Genomic DNA, 23,752 nt, shown 5'->3' on the forward strand with positions numbered 1-23,752 from the left:
TTAATTGAAATAGAAATCGTACCAAAGACGGCAGAATTACAAAGTAGTCAAGAACAAGAGTAAGGTAGAGAGAAAAGTCTAGAGAGAGAAAATATTAAGTAGAGAGAGAAAGTAAAAGGAAAGAGTGAGTGAAAAATTACAATCCTAAAACGTATTTAAACGAAAATAAATAACGATCCTAAATAGAAACTGAGTGCCTCAACAACTCAGCTCCCCAGAAACACGCGCCCGATCGGGCTAAGGGCCGCCCGATCGAGCGCGCCTTTTGCTCGATGCCCTTTGATGCGCACCTCGCCCGATCGTGCTAGGCCTCGCACGATCAGGCGCGCCTAGCACTCGAGGCTTGGTGCTGCGTTGCCTTGCCCGATCGGGGCTATGCTTGCCCGATCGGGCCCTTGTGGCTCCTCGAGGCTTTGGACTTCCGATTGGGCTCGACTCCTCGGCCCAATCCGGATCTCCTCTTCGGGTCTTGAGTACTCGGTCCAAACCTCGATATTCCAGATACCGAGCCCTTAATCACCGGCTCGATGGATCTAGCCGGCCTTGGGCTTCAACGACGGTCGTGCTCCTCCAATGCTCGTAGTTGCTTCATAAAATCCCGGGAAAATGCTCCAAAGGTGCAATTCCCTACAAAACTCAACCAAAACTACGAAAACACTAGAAAACACACATTAGTAACAAAAGTGGCTCTAAAGAGCCAAAAACACTACTAATTATGACCAAGGGACGGGGGTAAAATACTATATAAAATGGACATATCAAACTCCCCCAAGCCAAACCTTTGCTTGTCCCTAAGCAAAGAGCTCCTCAATGAACAATAAAACATGCCTCACCCCAATATAAAAATCAAGCACAAACGATTCAAGGCAAATCAAGTGAACATGCTTCAAAATCAACCAATCCTATTCATCTAATCACCCTTTCTCCCCAACAATTGTCAAGTAGAGCAAACCACAAGAGCATATAGAATTCAAGACTAGTGCTCACACACTCAAATCTCATTTATGTTGCGAGTAAAAGATGTACTCGATCGCTCTCCATCCCAACCCCTTTATGTGAACAATGCCCTCCCAAACTCACACACTCGTGTGTTTAAAAAGACATACACTCAACCTAATAGTCGACTCGGAATATGTCAAGTCATAACTTGCATTGATAAACAACACTTTCACATTTACACAACTCTATGCACAAGGTCAAAAGGTCTTTTAAAGCTTGTAATGTAAGGCTAGGGTAAAAGGGTAGGATAAATTTGGGAAAATGTGAGAGAAAAGCTATGCTAAAAAGGAGCCATATCCTAATAAACCCATGATAAAAAATAATGATCATACACATCTCCAACATAACTAACTCCAACACAAATCCACCAAATATACTCCAATCATAAAAATCAAACCCAATACTTACAAAATTTCACCCCTAAAAATATGATAATAAAGAACTTGGGTGAACAAACAAACTTTGAACTCAAACTCAAATATTTACAATGAAACTCAAATTTTCTTTTTCTTTTATTTTGATAAACCTTCACTTAGACCATTTGAACATCAAACACTTTTTTTTCTTTTTCTAGAAGTTCACTTTCTTTTTTTCTATTTTCTCATTTTTTTTCTTTGAAGTTCTCTTTTTTTTTCTTTTTCATCACACTTTTATTTTTTCAAATATATACACTATTAACTCATCAAAACAAAAATATGATCAAGAAAAAATAACTTCTCAAACCCACCCAAATTGTGCAAATAATGTGCACACTACAAACTCCCTCACCTCACTCACTAATAGCTCCCCCAAGCCAAGCTTGAGACTAATAACCAATGGGGCAAACATGGCTTGTAATGTGGCTATAAACAACAAAAAGTCAAGGCAACAACATGGGTAGCAAGAAGGGAACAAATGTATCTAAATAAATCTGAAAGCTACCTAAAAGAACAAATGCCTTCGTCCTCCACATGTGCATAATATTGAGTCATGAAACACTACTCATAGTTGCAAACCAATACTCAAATTCATTGACATACCAGGAACTAAACACACATTCCTAACCAAATCAACTAGTCAAGCACTATATTCACAAGTAGTTGGACAAAATTGACGCAAGTTTAGGAATCCAAGTAATTAAACTTCAAATCATGATCAACAAATCCACAATGTTCAAAATCAAATACCAAGAATCAAAACAATTTTTTTTCTCAAGTATGGGGCACAGGGAAGCATGATTTACAATTCATTGGTTCGTATTTTTTTTTATTTTTGATTTTTTTAATTTTTTTTGTGTTTTTTATATAAGGAAAGCAATAAAACTAAACTAGAAAGCAAATAAAAACTACACTAGAAAGCAAGTAAATAGAGAGAAAGGAAAGAGAGTTACCAAGCGAAAGATACCCCCCCAAGCCAAATCAAGCAATGCCCTCATTGACTTGGGAGTGTAACCTACTCCTCATCCTCATCCATCCTCGAATAGCCGCTACCACCATGACTAGGACCGGCCCCTCCATGGCTCAAACCACCACCTCCATAACCCGAACCACCTGCGAAATAGTTAGGGTCTACATTCCCCCCAAGCCCACCAAAAGGAGCATCGATCCCATATCCATGGACCGATGAATAGTCCACATAGGTACCGTAGGCACTTGGGTCCGTGTATCCCCCTTGGGGATATTGGAACCAATCGGGAACAAGTGATTCGGGGGGAATAGCCCCCCGACGGGCATAATCATCGTACATGGGGTATAAACCCCGCCCTAGGTTCCTCTCCACCACCCCAACCCTAGCATCTAGGGCTCCTACCCTAGTGTCCAAGTTCCTAACCATACCCTCCATCCTCCCTTGCCCACTCTCTATCCGGTCCAATTGGCTTCTAAAAGCCGAAAAGTCATATGGGGCGTTAGGGTCAATGTTGTAGTTGGTTGAGGAAGTGGGAATGTTATGTGTGTAGTGTTGGGGTGATGGTTGGTGGAAATGTTGTGGTGGTGAGGGAGGTGCTTGGTGGTGTGGTTGGGCCACTCCTTGGTCTCCTAATTCAAAGGTATAGGAGGGAAGACCCTTCTCAAATTTGGTCATGGCCGGGTTAGGCAAGGTGAAAGCATTGTCCCTTCTACCCGACTCCCTATGAATCACCCACCAAGTCTCACCCCCTATCACATTTATCCAATTAAGGCCTCCTAAGTAGGGTGCGTCCATTAAGGTTGGGCCGGCTACCTTACCATCACCGCTAGGGGTCCAACCAAGGTGTTTGACCGCTATGTGGGTTACTAACCCACAAATTGGGACCCTAGACCTACCCGATTCGGCCGCGTTGGCCACCCCTTGGAAGTGTTGGGTCATCCTATGAACTATGTTTAGCTTGTCACTCCTAGGGATCATGTAAGACCCTAATAGTTCTAGTTCATCCCTCCTCACATTTGCGGGTTCATTCCTCCCAAAGATGGTGAGGCCAACAAACCGTTGCCAAAGTTTTGGCACGGGATGTTGAATCCAAGTGCCCTTGGCATGTTGGAGGTTCAAGTTAGGATTCCCCGTTAAAGCATGGTAGACAAAGGTAATGTTGTCTTGGGGTGGTTCAATTGGTCTATCGGCTTTCAAATCAAACAATTTTCCAAAATCTTTCAAAGACAATCTAATATCATTATTAAACAATCAAAATTGAACATGAGAGATTAAAGCATTTGATTTTATGACATTAAAACTATAAATGAATTCTAAAGTCAAATAATCATAAGTATCATAGTGTAATTTGAACAAACCACTCATGCCAATTCCCTTGAATAATTTTTCAACATGCTTATCAATTCCTAGTCTAGAGAGTGTTGGGTGATGAATAAAGCGGGTAGGAATTACCTGCCGTGAGATGAGGTTGAGCATCCTTTGCTTTTGCTCTTGGGTGGTGATGACCACCCTCTCCCACCTCGGAATTTGCAACTCCGGGTCAATACTAGGTGCTTGTTGCCTCGATCCTTCACCCCTTTGCATTCTAGATCTTTTTGATGCCATTTTCTTTGTAAATTGGTAGGAATTGAAGCTTTCTCTCTCTTAGGGTTTGAGTGGGAATTGAGAGAAAGTGATGAAAACTTAGTGTAGATTGTAGAGGGAGATGAGAGGAGTTGGAAAATGTAAGAATTTTTGAGTTTGGATGGAAGAAATGGAGAAGATTTAGGATTGAAGTATGAGTTGAAGGTTTGAAAATGGAGGTTTTAGAGAGAGAAAGTGAGATGAAGAAGATGAAATAAGGAGAAAGTGAGGAAAGAAAGAAGAGGAAAGAAAATAAAGGGAGCCGTGACTGATGGCGCGCCCGATCGGGCAAGCCTCGCCCGATCGGGCGAATTTCCAGAAATCCCAAACTGCAGTTGCGCGCCCGATCGAGCGCGAACACGAATTTAATTTTCGCCAAATTTCTCGCCCGATCGGGCGAACTTCGCCCGACATTTCTTTTCCTTCACTCGATTTTCCACAAAAATGCGCCCGATCGGGCAAGCTTCACCCGATCGGGCGAAGTTATCCTCGAAAACAACTATGCTCGCGCGCCCGATCGGGCGAATTTTGCTCGATTTCTCGGCTTCACTTGCGCACCCGATCGGGCGAGCCTTGCCCGATCGGGCCCGTACCAAGCCCTGGAGTTCATGCTTTCTCCGATTTCTTTTCTTCTTCAAATTTTTCTAAGTCTTTTTACCTGTCAACTTCATACATGTACAACAACACTTATAAATGGTAAAATATCACTCTCCTCAGCTCTCTAATAAAAATAAAAGTAAGAGAAAAGGGAACTAGTCTAGAGAGCAAGAAATACGGGTTGCCTCCCGCAAAGTGCTGGTTTATCTAGGTCCCGCACGACCCTCTTACCACCTTTGAGCTCATTTTGGAAGTGGAGTTAGGAGAGTCTCCTCCACATCTCTAATGGTAGCACCTTCGTGATACACCTTCAACCTTTGGTTGTTAACCTTGAACTCTTCGCCTTTATCATTCACTAACTCCACTGAACCAAACTTGTTCACCTTTGTGACAGTGAAGGGACCGGACCATCTAGACTTCAACTTTCCTGGAAAAATCTTTAATCTAGAGTTAAAGAGAAGAACCTTATCACTTGGTGCAAACTCTTTTGGTAGGATCCTTTTGTCATGCCACTTCTTGGTCTTCTCCTTGTAGATCCGTGCACTATCATATGCTGCCAATCTAAACTCATCCAACTCATTGAGTTGGAGAAGTCTCTTCTTACCCGCGGCCTTAGAATCCATATTAAGCTCTTTGATTGCCCAAAAAGCTTTGTACTCCAACTCTACGGGAAGATGACATGCCTTACCATAAACTAGTCTATAAGGTGAAGTACCAATCGGTGTCTTAAATGCTGTTCGGTATGCCCAAAGTGTGTCATCAAGCTTCAAACTCCAATCCTTCCTAGACTTGGCTACAACCTTTTCTAAGATCGCCTTGATTTCCCTATTGACCACTAGTTTGGGGATGGTAACTAAGCCCGGTTCTATGATACACACCATACTTCCTAAGTAGGTTATCCAATTGTCTTTCATGGAAGTGGGTACCCCCATCACTAATAATAGCCCGTGGAACACCAAACCTGGGAAATATGATCTTTTTAAATAGCTTGATGACTACCTTAGAATCGTTTGTTGGTGAGGGTATGGCTTCTACCCACTTGGACACATAATCTACGGCTACAAGTATGTAACAATTCCCATTGGAAGATGGGAACGGCCCCATATAATCGATACCCCAAACATCAAATATTTCCACTTCAAGAATCCCAGTTTGGGGCATCTCATGCCTCCGCGAAATGTTGCCAGTCCTCTGGCAAGAGTCACAAGCCTGCACAAAAGTGTTAGCATCTTTAAACATGGTAGGCCAAAAGAAGCCTGACTCATTAATCTTAGCCACCGTTTTAGTGGGGCCGTGATGTCCACCATAGGGTGAAGTGTGACAACTTGTAAGAACGTCGTGAACCTCCCATTCGAGAACACACCTGCGAAATAATCCATCTGCACACTCACGAAACAAAAAAGGATCATCCCAAAAATAATGTTTACATCAGAAAGGAATTTCTTTTTCTGTTGGTAGGACAAGTCAGGAGGTAGAGTACCACCCACTAAATAATTAGCAAAGTCCGCATACCAAGGGTGATGCTCTACTACTGCATACAGGTTGTCATCAGGGAATGAATCATCTATAGGAAGAGAATCCTTACCCTCATCATACCTGATTCGTGACAAGTGGTCTGCCACTACGTTCTCTGCTCCCGGCAACGACACCAAATTTTGACAGGGTATAGTCGTATCCCCTAATCAAAAGTAATACCTAAGTCCTCTAACTAAAGTAGATAGAGAAGTAGGGTCGAATCCACAGGAAAACTGGTCTTTCTACTCCTAATTAATTAATATAATCTAAATTATTAAGGTAACCAATTTATTGTGTTTAATATGAAATTATACTACGGAGATTAAGTTTAGAGAGAAAGTCGATAATAAGAAGGCCTAGGGTCATAGGTTCACCAATAATTAATATTGCGGGATAAAACATAACTAACATTTGATAGCATGCTATTTTTTATGATTATAGTGTGGTTTTTAACGTTGAATATGTGAGGTATTGATGCCTTAGCTATTATTCACTCTATTTTTATGCAATTTTTGTGTATCCTATGCTTCACGGGTTGTTAGTGTTTTTGTTGAGATTTTAGGTCCAAAGACGACCAATTGAAGCCTATGGATGATGAACCAAGGTTAGAAGCAAGAAGATGATGGAAAGAAGCCAAGGGAAAGGAGTCAAAGAAAGAGAGATGTGCAGTGGAGAGGCCACTCCATAGAGTGGCGCGGCCTCTCCCTAGGAGCGGCCTCTCCAGGTCAGTGGAGAGGTCTCTCCACCCCGCTGCTGTAGCTACTGCCAAACTTGGCAGTTTCAAGGATTTTGTGAGGAGAGGCCTCTCCAACTTTATGTCGCGGCCTCTCCACCTCATTGCTGAACTTCCTGCCTTACTTGGCAAATTTGAAAGAAGAGATGAGGAGAGGCCTCTCCAACATAGGGGAGCGGCCTCTCCATCTGAGGAGCGGCCTCTCCACCTTTTTGGAGAGGCCTCTCCACCCTGCTACGGAGCATTCTGCCCCAATTTTCCCCAGTTTGGAGCGGCCTCTCCAAGACATGGAGCGGCCTCTCCAGACTTTGGAGCGGCCTCTCCAGACCTTGGAGAGGCCTCTCCCGACGGGTTCCGCGAACTTTCTATTGCGGAGTTTACTATGAAATTGGGGATTATAAATAGCTTTAAGGGGCTCATTTGTAGGCATCTTCTTCTCTCTTAACTCCTTTTAGTTTTCTTAGGCCCTTAGCTTCTCTAAACCCTCTTTAATTAGTTTAGTTTTCCTCAAAACTCAATCATTGTAAGAATTATTTGAAGTTTGTTCTATCAATTTCAACAACAATTATTCTCAATCTTGAAGCATCAGTTAGTAATCTCTTTCTCTCTCCTTTGCTATTTAATTTTCTGGTTTTATCTTTTATTAATCTTAGTTCTTGCTTAATCTTTGTTAATTGTTCTTGCATGTCCAACCATCCTTGTTTAATCTCTCTCCTAGTTTAATTGAATTCATGTTAACCCTAGATTTAATTGTTAGATTATTTTCCACCATGATTAGTGAGTAGTTAATTAGCTAGGGGTTGGGTGAAGACCCAACCAAGCCATGGGTTGATTGATGTTTGTGCTTGCATGTTCATTTTGGGTTGATGATTGATTGTTAAGGGATTGGTTAATTGCATGTGTAATTGGTTGGCCACTTACTGCTCATGTATTCACTTCTATGCTAGCATTGAGAGATGGAGTCTAGTTGTGAGCCTATTCTTATATGATTATGCTAAATTCCTCTTGATTATGGTTCCTTGTTTGAATGATGTAGTAGTCTTAGTTGCAACAATTAGGTGAGAAATCCCAATTGTTTGTGCCTTAATGCTTTCTTGGACCGATTGAAAGACAAACCCGAGTTAGTAGTCTACTTCCCATTGTTAAGACTTGGTTGGCCTATTTTGTTAGTTGAGTTTGGTTTAGGATTGCTTAGTGTTATGGCTTCGAAAGAAGGCAATGTTGAGTGCCCTCTCTATCACCCAATTTGTGTTCATGCTTGCCTATTGATTTGATCCGTTGGTTTGGTTGGAGTCGATCCCTATTTCCCCCTAGTGTTTGTCTCCATAGTAGTTATCTAATCAAAGCCCCCAATTTGTGACTGAACTAGATTGCAACCGTTTCATATTCTCGGTGTACTTACCCATTCCCTGTGGATACGATCCTCTACTTACCCTAGACTTGTCTTAGGTTGGTTTAGGTAGAAATATTGTTTGGTTTTAGGGTGATTGTCCAACGACCGATCTTTCCTGCTACCAACATTGCACGGATAACATGATTAACAGGCTCTCGCAATTTATTAACCAACATAGATCTAACAGGCTCTCGCAATTTACTAGATCTAAGTTCCTATTGAAAATAGCCAACATTAAATTAACATCTGCTCGATTCATCAATTTAATATTGCTAAACATTCACAATCAAATTACATCTGCTCGATTCATAATCCAATTGCAAAGAATTAAAACAATTCAATAAGAAATTATCATGAAATATCAATAATCAACAATAACAAATTATCCCTTCATATTAATTATGGATCTCCATAAACCCTAGAATTAAACTACTCGGACATAATTAAATTTAAAGCAAGCAAAGTAATAAAACAAGTCATAAGGAATTGAAAGGAAGAAATTACTGAAATTAATTGAAATAGAAATCGTACCAAAGACGGCGGAATTACAAAGTAGTCAAGAACAAGATAAGGTAGAGAGAAAAGTCTAGAGAGAGAAAATATTAAGTAGAGAGAGAAAGTAAAAGGAAAGAGTGAGTGAAAAATTACAATCCTAAAACGTATTTAAACAAAAATAAATAACGATCCTAATTAGAAACTAAGTGCCTCAACAACTCAGCTCCCCAGAAACACGCGCCCGATCGGGCTAAGGGCCGCCCGATCGGGCGCGCCTTTTGCTCGATGCCCTTTGATGCGCACCTCGCCCGATCGTGCTAGGCCACGCACGATCGGGCGCGCCTAGCACTCGAGGCTTGGTGCTGCGTTGCCTTGCCCGATCGGGGCTATGCTTGCCCGATCGGGCCCTTGTGGCTCCTCGAGGCTTTGGACTTCCGATTGGGCTCGACTCCTCGGCCCAATCCGGATCTCCTCTTCGGGTCTTGAGTACTCGGTCCAAACCTCGGTATTCCAGATACCGAGCCCTTAATCACCGGCTCGATGTATCTAGCCGGCCTTGGGCTTCAACGACGGTCGTGCTCCTCCAATGCTCGTAGTTGCTTCATAAAATCCCGGGAAAATGCTCCAAAGGTGCAATTCCCTACAAAACTCAACCAAAACTACGAAAACACTAGAAAACACACATTAGTAACAAAAGTGGCTCTAAAGAGCCAAAAACACTACTAATTATGACCAAGGGACGGGAGTAAAATACTATATAAAATGGACATATCAATAGTAGTATGTAGTACTTATATTAGTAGTAGTAGTAGCTAGTAATTAGTAGTAGGATTATGTATAGTGTAGTAGTTTGATACAATTGAATCAAGATGGTTAAAATAATAATAAGGATATAGCAATACTTAATAATAACAGATTAATAATAGTAATGGTAATAGCGTATAGTAGTAGTATTATTATGACCCAAAATTAAGAAGAAGAGCAACAACAATGTAGTATCAAAATGTTAGAAGTTTAGATAATTAAGTAAGGAAGGGTGGTGGCACTATCTATGGGCGGCAGTGGCGGCAATGGTAGGAGGGCAGCAACAAGGTGGTCGGAGAGGTGGTGGTCGTGGTGCTCACGGCCAAAGAGGAAGGAAGGGGGAAGTGAGGAGAGAGAGGAAGGAAGAAGAAGGAGCTTATAAATGAAATGGAGCAAGCTAGTTTGGGGCAGCATATCAATGGTTTATTTATAGCCTCAATCGGTACTATTTCAGTTGTCTCAATTTATTCAAGAGCAAGTGAGAGGCCTTTGTTCCATTGTTGCCGACATGAAGGAGTTCAAAGAACATGAAAATGAGCTTCTTGTCGACTGTCATAACTTTTAAGCTATAGAATCAAATGACAATTGCACCGTTGAAATTGAAGCTTTGGATGTCTCAAACAAGCTGTCACAATTTCAGCCAAATTGGACCATAGATGAACCTTCATCGGGGGTGATTTCCTAGACTACGTAAGTTTGGAACGATTTCAAAGATGAATGGTGTATAAGGGAGTTACGTGGAGCAATTTTTGTGGAAGTTTAGAGTTGATTTTAGAAAAGAGGAGATTAAATGTATTTGGTACTTTGTAGTATGACTCAGGGACAAAATATTTGACTCGGGAACAAAGAGTTTAAGGTTAAGAATTCGGTTTTTGGATAGACAACTATGACTTGGCTTGTATAATTATATCTTTTGTAAAGCGTGATTATAATAACATTATCTTTATAAAATCATATGCTGACTTAAATAAATGTTTTTATATAATAATAAAATATAATACTCCGTATTAAAATATTTCGGAAAATTCATAATTAATAATTAGTAAATGAGTTTAAAAATACAAGGTATTACACACTTTCATTTGCCACATATTCTTTCATTTGCCTTGGAGAAATTCACCAAGTTTTCTCTAATTATTCCCCCAAATTCTAGAGAGTTTAAGGGTTCAAGAGTCATATCGCTCAAATTCATCAAAGTTCATCAAGATCTTCAAAAGGCATGTGAAAATTTCTATCTTTTGATCTATTTTTGTAGATCTGAATTGTCGTGCTTGTATTTTTGTACTTTTGAATGGAAGTGTGTGAATACTCAGTTGGCATGTTTGAATTTTAAATTTTGGGATGACATTTTTGTTGATGCTTAGCTGAGGGAAATTACTACCCTTTATCTTTGACTTCGGTGGGGCATAACTGAGGGAAAGGGTCTTGATTTGTCTTTGTTGTTTGAAACCCGAAAATGTTGTTAGGCTTAGCGGAGGTAAAATTTCTGCTTCTTGTTTGTTTTGAGCGATAGGCTAGGTAGTTTTGCTGAGAGGTTAGGCTAAGTCGAGGAATTGTTATGAGAGATGAAATCTGAGGTAAATAGATCGATGAGGGGGCAGAGGGGTTGGCGGGCTTAGGGAGCAAGTAGTGTCGAGTGCTGAACCGAGTGATGCGAGCTTTTTAAGAGCGAAATTTCTCTTTTCCTTCTCTTTTTTTCTCTTCTTTTTTATATTTTATTTTATTTTATTGTTTTTTAATGAGCGAGATGCCTAGGTACTAGGTTAATAGCCCCAACCGAACACCTGGGTCAGAGAGACTGCCTCGCTGCTAAGGGGTCGGCAAGTACATCCCATTACTAGGTTCGATCCCATAGATAGCGCCACCTATTTCTGGAAACAGAATTTTCCTCCACATCATGTTAGGGTATTTCGGGTATATCAAGATGTTCTATAGTCTACGTCCAATTGTCCAAAAGTCCTTGAGTTCCGCCTTGTAAGAATGTTTGAGGGCTCAGCTTGCAAGAAAGAGAAAGTTAGCTGCCCCCGGGGTGTGACCCGAAAAAACCCCTCCGATGCTTAAAGCGAAACATACTTTCAAGAGAGAGAAAGTAGAGAGAGTACTTCTAGAGTGAGAAAGTAGAGAGAAGGAGAGAGAATCATAAAAAAGTTACCATCATTAATCATTTATGAGCTATTATAAATGTACTTTCAAGTGGCAAAGCTATATTCAGTGGACAGATTACGGGAAAATTTGTACTTTATGATGATTAATAATGGACTAGATCACATAAGGGTATTTCGTCATTTCAGTATATTGGACTTTAGACATGAACTACGCCCAAACAAATATTTCCTCCGTTTTTAAATACTTGCTCCACTTTCCTTTCTCTGCCGTTTTTAAATACTTGCTCCATTTCCTTATTTGGAAATATTTTACAATAATAAATTAATTTTCTCTTACCTAGTGACCCACCATGATCATATTTTATTATTTTCATATTCTCTCTCCTCTAATTCTCCACACTACTTTTGCTTTTTACAATTTTTTTATTCTTCCACTTATCCCACTACCTCCATAGTTTATTAGTTTCTCCAATTTCTTCTAAAACTCCGCGCATAGAGAAATAAAATAAGTATTTTAAAATGGAAGGAGTATAATTAATGTAATTATTTCACCTCTTATTCCATTTATAACCTTTTTTTTATAGGAATGTGTATAACATTTTCCAAATAAAAATATAAAAAATTAAGGGATATATATAAGTATTAAATATACTTTTGAAAATTGTATAAAATTAGAAATTTATGACAAAAACACGCGTAAATCAGTGTTATTGGTGTTTATATTTTGATGATTTTTTAACTTTTTACGATTTTCAAATGTAAATTTAATGTTTATATGTAGCCGTTAGAGCTATCTATAACATTTTTCATAAATTAATTATACATTTACACCTGTGTATTACATTACTGCCCGGGAAGTAAAGGCTCTGTACACTCTCTCTGTCTTCTCACTCTCTCCTCGGGTGAAGCAGAATTACTGGAAAGCGTTTTCCAGGTGAGTTCTTGAAACAAAACCACTCTCTATCCTTTAATCCCTGAAAATAATTCCATGAATTTTTTAAAATCTTTAATTTACTTTAACACTGTGATCATGGCTTCTGTGCAGCAAATTTGGTTTATGTTGTTAAAATAAAAATAAAAATTTGAAGTTTAATCAATTGATGATGATGAACAAGAGGACGCCTCATTTTCTGGAAGTTTTCCTTCCTAATTTGAGTTCTGACGGACTGGTAATTTTTACCACATTTTTATCTCTTTTCTTTTTTATTTGCATGCTTTCTTGTTCTATAGTTCAGGTTTTGAGTTAATTTCTTTCATCATTTTTATTTTTTTAGTTGAGGAAGGGAAGGAGGGTTGCAATTTCTTTTTCCATTTTTTAAAATTTTTTTTATGGGTATTTTATTTATTAATTTTTTTTATTTATAAAATTGATACTCTTAATGATACTTATTGCTATTGTTATTCGCGTTTTTGTGTGGCTTAACACGCCGTGTGATCGGCTGACACACCAAACCCCTATCGACTGAGTAATCCCTAACCGACCGAGACTGACCGAGTAACCCCTGACCATGTAACCCCCGACGGTGTGGCCAACCGAAACTTGTGATTAATATTTCGTGATTATAAATATTTATTTCTGATATTTTTTTTTTAATTTTTGGTTTTTGTGTGTCTAGTGTAGAAGTCAAAGGGTGAATATTTTGCATACTGGTTTTTTGAGAAAAGAACACTTAAGTTCATTATGTGAGTGGCCTTTCATTGATAGTGAAACTATGAACTTAAGGGAAAAATTATGCATTTTTTTGGAACTTTAGAATTTTTGATTTTGTGTTCATATTGAAAATTGATATATTGAACATTGATGTTTAAAGCTGTTTTAAGTATGATCCTGCTCGTGATTTCAGGTGCTTATGTGACACTGAGACCTATGAGTTAGAGATTAAATTACTACAGTATCTCATTGAACATTAGTCTATTTGTTCTACCTGCTGTGTAAATTTGCAGAGTATGAAAATTTACTGCCTTTTGCAGTTTTGCCTTCCTATGATGTTCACACTGCCTCTGAATTGAGGAAATAAATAAAAAGTTGCAATATTGTGTTTAGAACTTTAGATCATTGTTGGGACACTAACTATTAATTAATCCATGCCTCACGATTTGGCTGGAAAAGGTAATTGTTTTGGACAAAAAGGAAATTGTAATCTGAAATATTAATCTCTAGCTTTTGGCCCCCAACCTTCTTGGTAGACAATAAATGTCTGGTATTGAATTCCCTGCGCACATTGTAAACATGAAATACATACGAGTTGCGTAGTTGCAACATGAAATAGTTTAATATCATTTCCATCATTGGTTGCGGGCTTGTTGTTGTGATTACCGGGAACATGCAATTTTATGACCGAAGTCAGAATGATCTGTTTTTATGATTCAAGTTATAACTGTATAATATAAATTATGTCACACCTCTTGTGTTGTTTAAATGAGAGTATTGGTTCCTCCCTTAGTGTATATGTTGCATTATAATTCCACTTAGTTGATGGCATTTGATGTTTTGCTTGCAGAAAGTTCCATCTAAATTTGTTGAGCACCTTGCGGACCGAACTTCTGGACCTCTCTCATTGATAGGACCAAGTGGTAACGTATGGCACGTTGATCTGCTTGAGCTGAATGGTCACTTGTATTTCCGTGATGGATGGCCTACATTTGTGAAAGATCATTCTATACAGTGTGGTGATACTCTAGTTTTCAGATACAATGGGAGTTCAAATTTCAATGTACAAATTTTTGATGAAAGCTCATGTGAGAAAGACGAAGCCTTTTATGCAGATTGCAGTCAAGGAGCTTCTAAATGTTATGAAAACTTGGAAAAGAAAATAGAAAGGGATATGGAAGCTTCCATGTTAAGTTTAGTTGCTGAAAAGAAAATGAGGTGCAGGTGGGTGCCTGTTGGAAATGGAGAGCAAAATTTTAAAACATGTACCAAAGAAGGTCAGAAAAGTAACAAAACTGCAAATGGGCATGATAATAGGACAAAAGACTTAGCAACGGCATCTGATACAACAGTCGTCTTAGCTATTCCTTCTCTTAACGGACCTGATGGTAGGGCAAGTCAAGTAAAATTTCATGTCAAGAAAATTTCTCCAAAAGTGATGTCTTCAAAAGTGAAGAAAGTCTCAAAGAAGGATCAAAGTAAGTACTTTTGCTTTTATTGAGCTATGTACAGAGGCTTATCAGCTTTATTTTTTGTGAATAGTTCCAGACTTCTTGTCATTTGGATTATTTAGTCCAATCAAAGTTTCATTATTCTTTGGTGTTTGATTGAGATGGGCTCAATGAGAATGGCCCATTTACTCGCTCCTTGTTTTGTGAAGTGACGGACAGTTGTTGCCTTTCTTATTTTAAGGGTAGATAAAAAAGCTACCCTATATAACAGTGGCATAGCTGCATACTAATTTGGAACTGGAACTTTGGTCAACTATCAGATTGAGACGTTTCTGCATACTAACTTTGTCATCGGCGGTTGTGAGGTTATGTTGATGTGATATTTGTTTGGAACTGGGACTTTGGTCAGGTCAACTATCAGATTGAGACGTTGCTGGTAAAGAAAAAACCTATTATTGCAGACAATCAGTTAGTTTTACTTAAGATAAATAAAATCACATCAATATCCAACATTCATTGAATATTATAAGTGAACATGTTGCTGAAATTCATGGGAACTCATACAAATTTGAAACTTATGTCATTCTCAATACAATCTGACAAAACATTTAAAGAATAACTATAGAGCTGAGGGAGGCTGGAGCAATCTAGGGTAACCAGAGTCAGAGGAGAGAAGGATGAATGCTGAAAGCAGAAGTGCTCAAGTGGGGATGTTTCTCCTTTTATAATATTTATATCTTAAATGATTTTTGGCATCTCATCTGTATACTAGAGAACCATGGATTTCTGTTAGCTTTTAATTACTTAATACCTGAATCATGCCAGTTGGTTTCAGTGTACTTCCCCTTTTCTGCGAATGAAAAGTTTCTGATGTGATATATTAATTTCTTTCTTTATTCCATGTTTGAGATTATTTCCTCCTTTCTAATTTTACTTACTAACTGGAATCTTCTGATCCTATTATCTGAATCAGTGACCGACTTCCAGAAAATTCCCAGCATATCAAAGTTCATACAGTCAAGAGCTGCTAATTACTTCACGTCCAATTTACCGTATTTTGTCAGAGTTATGTGTTATTCCAATATCAGTGGAAATGGTACTATGGTGAGTAGTTTTCCAGTTTCATATTGTCAATCAGTAGATGGGATTTTATTTTGCTGACATTGAAGTTGATCATTTCTTGAGTTATGAGCAAGGACCACATTGTATTCTCATACATGTATTTGAAATGGTCTTAACTGTCTGGTTGTTTTATTCGCTAGATTAAAGCTTCTCGCTACTTTATTGTGTTTACCTATGACGCACATCATGGCCAGTGAGTAATATTCCTGTGGCCGTTTTGAGTAACGGCCCTTGCTCTTCTTCAGGATTCCTACAAGCTAGATGTAATAAAATATCTGAAGAAGTCTTGCTACATTTCTGCACCATGCTTTTGTCGTTTATAGTTTTGTGTATGAGTCTTTTATTAACTTTCTTGCAGAAAATTCCTACTTATTTTTCAAAAGATCATCTCCCAAAATGCCGAGTCAAAGTCACCCTCATGAATCTAAATGGAGACTGCTGGGTGGTAAATTCTATTCCAGCTATTAGGCGACAGGCTACACTGCATAGTTTTTGTGGTGGTTGGCCAGCCTTTGTTCGTGATAATAGTCTCAAGATAGAAGATGTATGCATGTTTGAACTTGTGAGTAATTTTGAAATGCGTGTACGTGTTCTACGGCCGGGTTTGGAAGGGTTAGAATGTCAAATTGGAAACAGTTCTGCTGTTGATGGTGTTGGATTGGGTGGGAGACATCTTGAAGCTGCTGAAAATGTAGCACACAGTACCAGAGCCCATCCTTTACTAGAATTAGATCAAACATATGAGCCATGCACACCTCACTATAAAATGGATAAAACTAAAACAGATACAATGCCTTACATGCAGCAAGAGGCGGCGTCTATTGGTACAGTTGACGACTTTATTGCAGTACACGTTCCTGCTTGTGCTTCTGCATCCTCCATTGGTACAAATTGTGATTCTAAAGCAGGTATCTTAATTACATTTTGAAGTAGTATAGTAGTTCCACATTGTAGTACTGACATTGTGTGATCTATCAACATTTAGTCAATAGCTTGCGGTTAAATAAATAGATCTATTGGAATTTTGTCTTCCTCTAAATTCACTCGTTTATTAATGCTTCCAGATAAACATCTAGTATGTTATACCGGGGAAACTATGTCGTATCAAGCAACTGAAAATAGCCTGGTTGATTTACAAGCCACACACGGTATGAACATGCAGCCTACAATTGGAGAAGTCAGCGACGCCCTATCTTTCACTTCCCCCTTTCCTAGTTTTATGAAGGTTATGATGAATTCCAATGTTGGTGGATCATTCACTCTGGTGAGTACTTTTGCTGCGATTGGCAAAAACTTTTGCATTTTCAGGACATCTGGTATAATAGTATGCCTTTTGTTTTTCAATTTGTTTCTCCAATTAACATGCTAATTATGTCCTTCATGAACATGACTATATTATTCACACAGAACTCTTATACAGTGTTAGCGTATGAGGTAATTAATCTAGAGTATTGAGATTCATTGTTCTTTTAAACTTTTGGTTACCCACTGCTAATAATCAGGTCAGTTTATATGCTTTCTATGTATCAAATTGCTAATTAAAAGAAATTGCAGAAAATTTAAGATGAATATAGGGAGAAACTCAACTGCCTATATAACTAATAGGGGAATTAGTTAATACAAGCAGATGCTGTCCCTCTTCGAGGGTGATTCCTCCTAGAATGTGTTTACACTCAGAACCTCTCATGATTTCTCTCTCTAGCTTTTCCCATTTATTAAAATGATCCTACTCAACTTGCTGCTTAATCCATTTGCTAACAGAATTCTATAACCACATCCCATTATATGCAGTAACTAACTCCCAGAGCTCACAAATCTTAGCTGCCCTCATTCCTTTCATGAAGTTATTGTACAAGATTGGGGGGGGGGGGGGATAGTGTAATTTCTTGCATTACCTCCCAACAGCCACCTTGTCCTCAAGGGAATAAGGGAAACCTCTGATACAGTGCTAAGAACTACTCCCATGTGGCTTCAAATTCACCCTTATTCTATTTAATGAGCTTCCACACTGCTCTCTCCACTGTACACTTTGTTTCTGACTCTCAGGACTGCTTCAGGTTCTCTTTCGATTGCCAATTCATAAATAGGTTGAGGTGGTATACTTATTAGAGACCAAGGAACTTCCCACAGCTGCTTTCAGTTGAGAAACATGGAAGGAAGCTCTAGCTAGTACGCAACTTGCCCCATTCTCTGTATCACTTTATATGGACCATAGTACCTCACAGCTAGCTTCTCATAAGGGGTTTAGGCCAGTGATTATTGTCTATGTGGTTGCAACATCAAGGCCCTGTTTGGTTTGATGTAAGGTTTTCATGGAAAATGATTTTCCCATTATTTCACATTTTCCTTTGTTTGGTTTGTAAAGTGGTTTTCCGGCTTTTCCCAATGATGGAAAATTGCATCCATAATGGTGGAAAGTATTTTCCTTTACAAAACAAGGGAAGCCACATTTTCCTCCTTTCTCCTTGTATCCTTTTTTCTTTCCTCTCATCCTTCCCCACATTTCCTCTCCTATTTTAGATTTCTCTTTTAACTTTTCTTGTAAGAACCAAACACCGGAAAACAATCTTGCAACTTTGCAAGTGTGGTTTTCCTTGAAGATATGTTTTCCATGAAAACTTATTTTACGTTGAAAATATTTTACATCAAACCAAATGGTTCCCAAATGAACCATGTCCAAATTATACTTCCTTCTTATGCATCCAATATAGTGTCTCTATCTAGTAGTTGTTCCTCTAAGGAAGAGACTACAGAGTTGTCTTGCTAATATCTTAACAGCCTTGGTGGTTCACTTGTTCTCTTCCATAGACAACTTGGAATGGTGTCACTCTTATGGAGGCAAGAGTAGAGGTATTGGATCAATACTCAGCCCAAGGTAACCATGTAATCGAAGAACTTCTCAATGAAGCATCTAAGGCCGGTTTTCAGGGTCTTATTACCTACCTCTATATGCTCATCCAACTGGGATGATAAGAAGTACTCCTGTTGAATTCAGTGCCCTGTAGCTTGAAGAGCTCTTTCCAAAAGATACTCAAGAAAATTCTGTCTCGATCTAAAACAATGGAAGATGGAAACCATTTAGCCTTATTACTTCCTGAAGGAATGCAACGACTATGGTTTGGAGCTATATATGTTTGTTTGAACCCTGAATAGTTGCATATTTAGAGAGCCTATACACCACTACCAGCAGGGGGAAGGGGGATAAAGTAAACCAACCAGGCTTGAGTGTCCTTTGGTTTGGTCTTTCTCATGCCAACCCAGAAACAGTTTGAAGCAATCCTTTGGTAGGTCCATGAACTCACCAGAGTGACCAGTTGACCACCAATGGGTGTGTCATAGTACTCATGTAACACTGTCAATACTGAGGATTGCTTGGGTACAACAATTCTCCATTTATACTTTATTATGTTCTGATTAAGTGTGTATCCCTTGGTTGTTATCCTCCCATTTCTGATATCCTCAGTCAGCCTCTTGATAAAAGAGCCCTGTTGCACCTGATGTTTTATGCCTATCCAACCAATACCATGAGAGGAAATCATCATTCAATGCTCCACTTCACCCAAAAACTCTCTCGACAGAGCATCTGCTATTCTATTCTCTACTCAAGTTACCTGTCTTATGATGAATCTCAAACTTAAAACCCATCAGCTTACTCACCCATCTTTGGTACTCAAGTCCCTATTCCCTTTTCTCCATCAGGCAGCTCCAGTGATTTGTCATGATTACGAACTTCCTTTCCATCAAGTATTGCCTCCATATCTGAACCTCAGGCACTATAGCCTTCAACTCCTCATAAATTGATTTCACTTTAGCCCTCGCTCCCAGTAGCTTGTTAAAGTAAGCAATTGGGTGACTGCCTTCTAGCAGCATAGCTCCCACTCTGTTACCAGAATCATCATCTTCTAAAGTGAGAGTTTTATTAAAATCAGGAATGACTAGGATAGCAGATGTCATCAAAACGTGTTTTAAAGCCGCAAATGCTGAAGTTGCTCCCTAGTCCAATCAAATTTGTGTTTTATTAGCTGTTCAGTGAGAGGGAGGGCTTTGCTTGCTTAACCCTCAAAGAATATTTTGTAATACCTCTTGAGAGCAAGGAATCCTTGTAATTCATGTCTGCAATCTCTCTTTTAATCATTTTTGCCCTTCCTATGGCCCTGGAATGTCATTTCTGATACTCACAAGAACTGTAAAACACTGACACTAAGATAACTTGATTATCAATGACCAATAGAAGCTTTCTCAAGACAGTAGCCACAATAGGAGAAACTCGTAGCAGGGCAAGGACTCTAAGGCTACACCAAACACCCCAAGCTGTCTGCGAAGAGAGTTGCTGAGCAGAGGCCGCTGCCTGCTGGAATCAGTCAAGAGTGGAGGCATCTTGTCGTTCTAAAGGTTGAAGAAATGTTGGCAGCCCACATCAAATAGTGGAAGGAAATCTCCAGCAATGCTATCTGAGGTAGCAGAGGTTTCCAGAGAAGCCGACTAACGGATAGGTACTCGATAACTCGGGTGAGGAAACTGATGAAAGAGGAAATAATCCATCAACTGTGACAGCAAAAATGAAGTGTGAAAAGTAATTTGAAAAAAAAAATAATAAAAAAATATAGGGGATTCTAGAGTTTGATGGTAATTCTACTTGGATATGCCTATCCTTGGCAAGATTGCAAGAATAAGCAAATTTGACTAGTAGTTGGCTTTGATCTAGTAAACTTTGGCTGGGAGAGAAAATGGTGGGTCAGTGAGCTGAGTAGCCATTTTATGATTTTCTGGGCTTAAGTTTTCGGTGGCAGCTTAACTTTACTGCCGCTTTCTCTAGAAAAAGAAGCAAGGGACCTTTGAGTTAGGTCAACTTATATGATTCATCACACTGAGTTTTGATTTAGGTCTTCCTTGTTGCTAACTGGTATTTGGGGGAAAATAAAGAAAAAGAAGAGGCTAATTTTCATAACAAGATTGCTTGTAGTAACTCAATATGCTGTGTTTGCAAGTAATTCTAGCTTCTTGTTTCACCATTTCTACATTGGCCGCCTCAAGCCCCCGACACTGTCTTTTTTTTGGGCTTAATTCAAAAGGAATGTGACATGATAAAATCTAATCATATGACTATCTGAATGCATTTTAATTTCTTTTTTTTTTTTTTTTTAATAATCTGATTTATATTTTTTAACAGAATGTTCCAAGTAAGTTTGCAGCTGCACATCTTCCGAATTACAAGGCTGAGGTAGTGCTCCGTAATTTGAAAGGGGACTCTTGGAATGTTGTTTCAGCTCATTATGGAAACTCGACAAAGTTCTGTGGTGGCTGGATGTCATTTGCACGTATGAATGATTTGAAAGTTGGGGATATATGTGTCTTTGAACTTCTTGATGAGAGGTTGTTGCAAGTGCGTGTTTTTGAGGGTAGCTACAAGAGCCCTGATTGTGTGTATGATAAAGCTGTAGTTGATGATTCAACAGCTTCTATTGAGTCTACTGAATATGGAGTTTTGCCTGAGACATTTATTGATTGAAACAGGTGAGCTCTACAGTGCCTCTCTTCCCTCAGATATTTAATCCTCAGAGGTACTTTCGCCAACACTCCAGAAACTTCTTAATTGAAAAAATGTCATCTTTGTCTTCCCATCAGAAAATAAGCAAGGTTTTTTCCCCCCTCTCTGGTATTCCTTTCTTTCATCGCCATATAGTAAAAAGATCTGAAAAGCGAAGCACCTTTTATTGACAATGCTCTTATGTCCTTTAAATTGAAAACCAAATTTTGCAATTTGAAGTGTTTGTAAAATTCACCACCTTTCACAGATTTTTACTAGTTTCCAATCAATACTCTACAAAAGTGGTTAAATGACAAAATATTTTGAAATTTAAATTATATATACTACGTTACTATCACTAATATTGCCTTGATTTTGCGTTATTAAGCTAGAACATTGTCTTGAGCTGATACATCAACTAAATGAAACTTTTTTTATAAACTAGTTATTACGTTGTAAAATCATGTACATAGGCACCATTAATAGTCGGCTAATTCTTTTTTACAACTTAAAAGAGATGGATGTTTTTCATGGCAGCTGATAAGCTGCTTATCTCCTCACTCTTTTCTTCATCAGCAAATTAAACCTTTAGGGTATCAGTTGCACTTGTCTATGAGTAACCTATGTCACTGTTTTTCAATTTCTTCATCAGTTTAATTTGCTTTGACCTGCATTAGCACTTAGAAAGACTATAGTAGAAGTGTATGTATGGACTACATGATTCTGGTAAATGTTATCACAAGTTGCAACTGATTAACCTTTCTCCTAATCCATATTTTATTATTTTTGCCAAAAAAGTTACTTGTAATTTCAATGGACTATCTCTGATCCTTGGTGGTGAAAGTTAATAGAAAGAGCACAAATAGAGAGGGTCATTGTGTGACTTTCTATGTTCCTTTTGGTGTTCATTTGACTTGAGGCTTTATGAGTAAATCTTTAAACTATTTGTGTGGTCAAGGTACTTTTATTCTTCAATTGTGCAAGTATTTTGTAGCTGTCCTAACGTTACTGTAAAGATATAAACTGTCTGTGACCACTGCTGCTGTTCACGGGTTAGTGACAACCAAGTGAATACTCTCCGCTTCTTCCCCCATCCCCTAGTGTTAGAATCCAACCTCTTAATTATGTATTCTTCTTTATTTTCTTTGTATTTTCCCTTATGTATCGTTTCTTAAGTCTTTCTTTTTATTTTCTAGGCTCTAGGGAGAATTATTGTGTTACTGTCATTTCAACGTTCACTTGTAATTCTCTAGTAATACTATATAAAGCTCTTTAGGGAGCGAATGGTTATTGAATCTAAGCTCCCTACCCCGTTGCTATTGCTTTAAGACTTGTGTGTTGTTTAAGCCTTTATAGATATTGTGCTTGCCTTGTTTTAAAGCATCCCCACCAAACCAAGAGACCCAAGATACACTTTCATCTCGTCGGTTCCGCTTGTGCCCGCTTCGAAGTATCGGCCGTCACAAGCCCCGACTCCGCACTCGTTGTCATCGTGTGCCCTTTTAAGACACCCTTGGTCCGTGTTGCTGTGTGCGCACGAACCTCTTTTAAGATAGGCTTGCGTCCTTGTCGTCAATAGACAAGCGCGCGCCGCACGATCCAGTGTCAAAACACTCGGACCGTGATACCTAGACTCTCTGAGAAACTCAATTTTTTTTAACTGTGACCAAGGAACAAATTTTGCTTTCCTGTCGAACTTCCTATTTTTCCTATCTGAAATCCCCCTCCCCCCCCCCCCTCCCCCCTTTTCCCCCACCCGGTTCCCATTGTATTCATTCCATATGTATGTGACACTAGAATGCTAATTTGATTATCAATTCCATGTGTAGGCGGTCGATCTTCTAAAGTTTCAGCCTGAAGAACATGATTCAAAATCATTTGTATCGGTAATCCTTTGATAATTTCAGGGCATTATTTTCCTGGAGTCGTTTGATAGTCACAATTGTATATTCTTTACTCAGCTGTACTCTCCATCAAGAACTGAACTAAATTGTTCTGTGTTTTCAGTGTGATGTAGTAGTCTTGATGGATTTGAAGTACAAATCTGGTTTAGCAGAATAAAATGTCTTGTATATAAGATTATTCTGGTGTATATTTAGAGATTTATGGATGTATGGACTATTAGTACTTGTATTATTTTTCTTGGTACCCATATATTTTTGTTGATTATCTTTGCTCAACCAAAAATTTCAAAATTTCACTAACTTTGTACTTTTATTGTTATAACCAAGAATAGTACTCCATATTAATAATAATTAATAATGATAACTTAGTACATTGACATGTAATGTTTAATTGTGTCAATTATTCTGGGATAGAGTAACTTTTATTATGTAATGAGTTGTCGAACT

At 38.7% G+C, this 23,752-nt stretch overlaps 1 protein-coding gene across 2 annotated transcripts; it reads left to right on the forward strand.

The window, feature by feature from the left end:
* Positions 1–10,625: 10,625 nt before the first annotated feature.
* On the forward strand, positions 10,626–23,526 carry LOC145586302 (B3 domain-containing protein Os11g0197600-like). Of its 2 annotated transcripts, XM_081643087.1 has the most exons (9): positions 10,626–10,762; positions 12,514–12,584; positions 12,696–12,819; positions 14,152–14,779; positions 15,726–15,856; positions 16,233–16,782; positions 16,939–17,138; positions 21,045–21,388; positions 23,231–23,526. In XM_081643087.1, the coding sequence occupies exons 3-8, from the start codon at positions 12,751–12,753 to the stop codon at positions 21,381–21,383; spliced, it is 1,917 nt and encodes a 638-aa protein (XP_081499213.1). In that variant the 5' UTR covers positions 10,626–10,762; positions 12,514–12,584; positions 12,696–12,750; the 3' UTR covers positions 21,384–21,388; positions 23,231–23,526. The 2 variants fall into 2 exon arrangements, with proteins under 2 accessions (XP_081499213.1, XP_081499212.1); XM_081643086.1 differs by lacking the exon at positions 10,626–10,762 and having other exon boundaries at positions 12,437–12,584.
* The last annotated feature ends 226 nt before the right edge of the window (positions 23,527–23,752 follow it).

The sequence above is a fragment of the Chenopodium album genome, chromosome 16 (assembly GCF_948465745.1).
Source record: "Chenopodium album chromosome 16, dcCheAlbu1.1, whole genome shotgun sequence".
Classification (NCBI taxonomy): Eukaryota; Viridiplantae; Streptophyta; class Magnoliopsida; order Caryophyllales; family Amaranthaceae; genus Chenopodium; species Chenopodium album.

What these genes read in the sequence shown, in the direction of transcription:
- LOC145586302 (XM_081643087.1), top strand. Translation starts at nt 12,751, where the DNA reads ATGATGATGAACAAGAGGACGCCTCATTTTCTGGAAGTTTTCCTTCCT. An exon ending in TCAGTGGAAATGGTACTATG is followed by an intron (nt 15,857 to 16,232) that starts GTGAGTAGTTTT and finishes ACTTTCTTGCAG; the next exon opens with AAAATTCCTACTTATTTTTC. An exon ending in TTGGTGGATCATTCACTCTG is followed by an intron (nt 17,139 to 21,044) that starts GTGAGTACTTTT and finishes ATTTTTTAACAG; the next exon opens with AATGTTCCAAGTAAGTTTGC.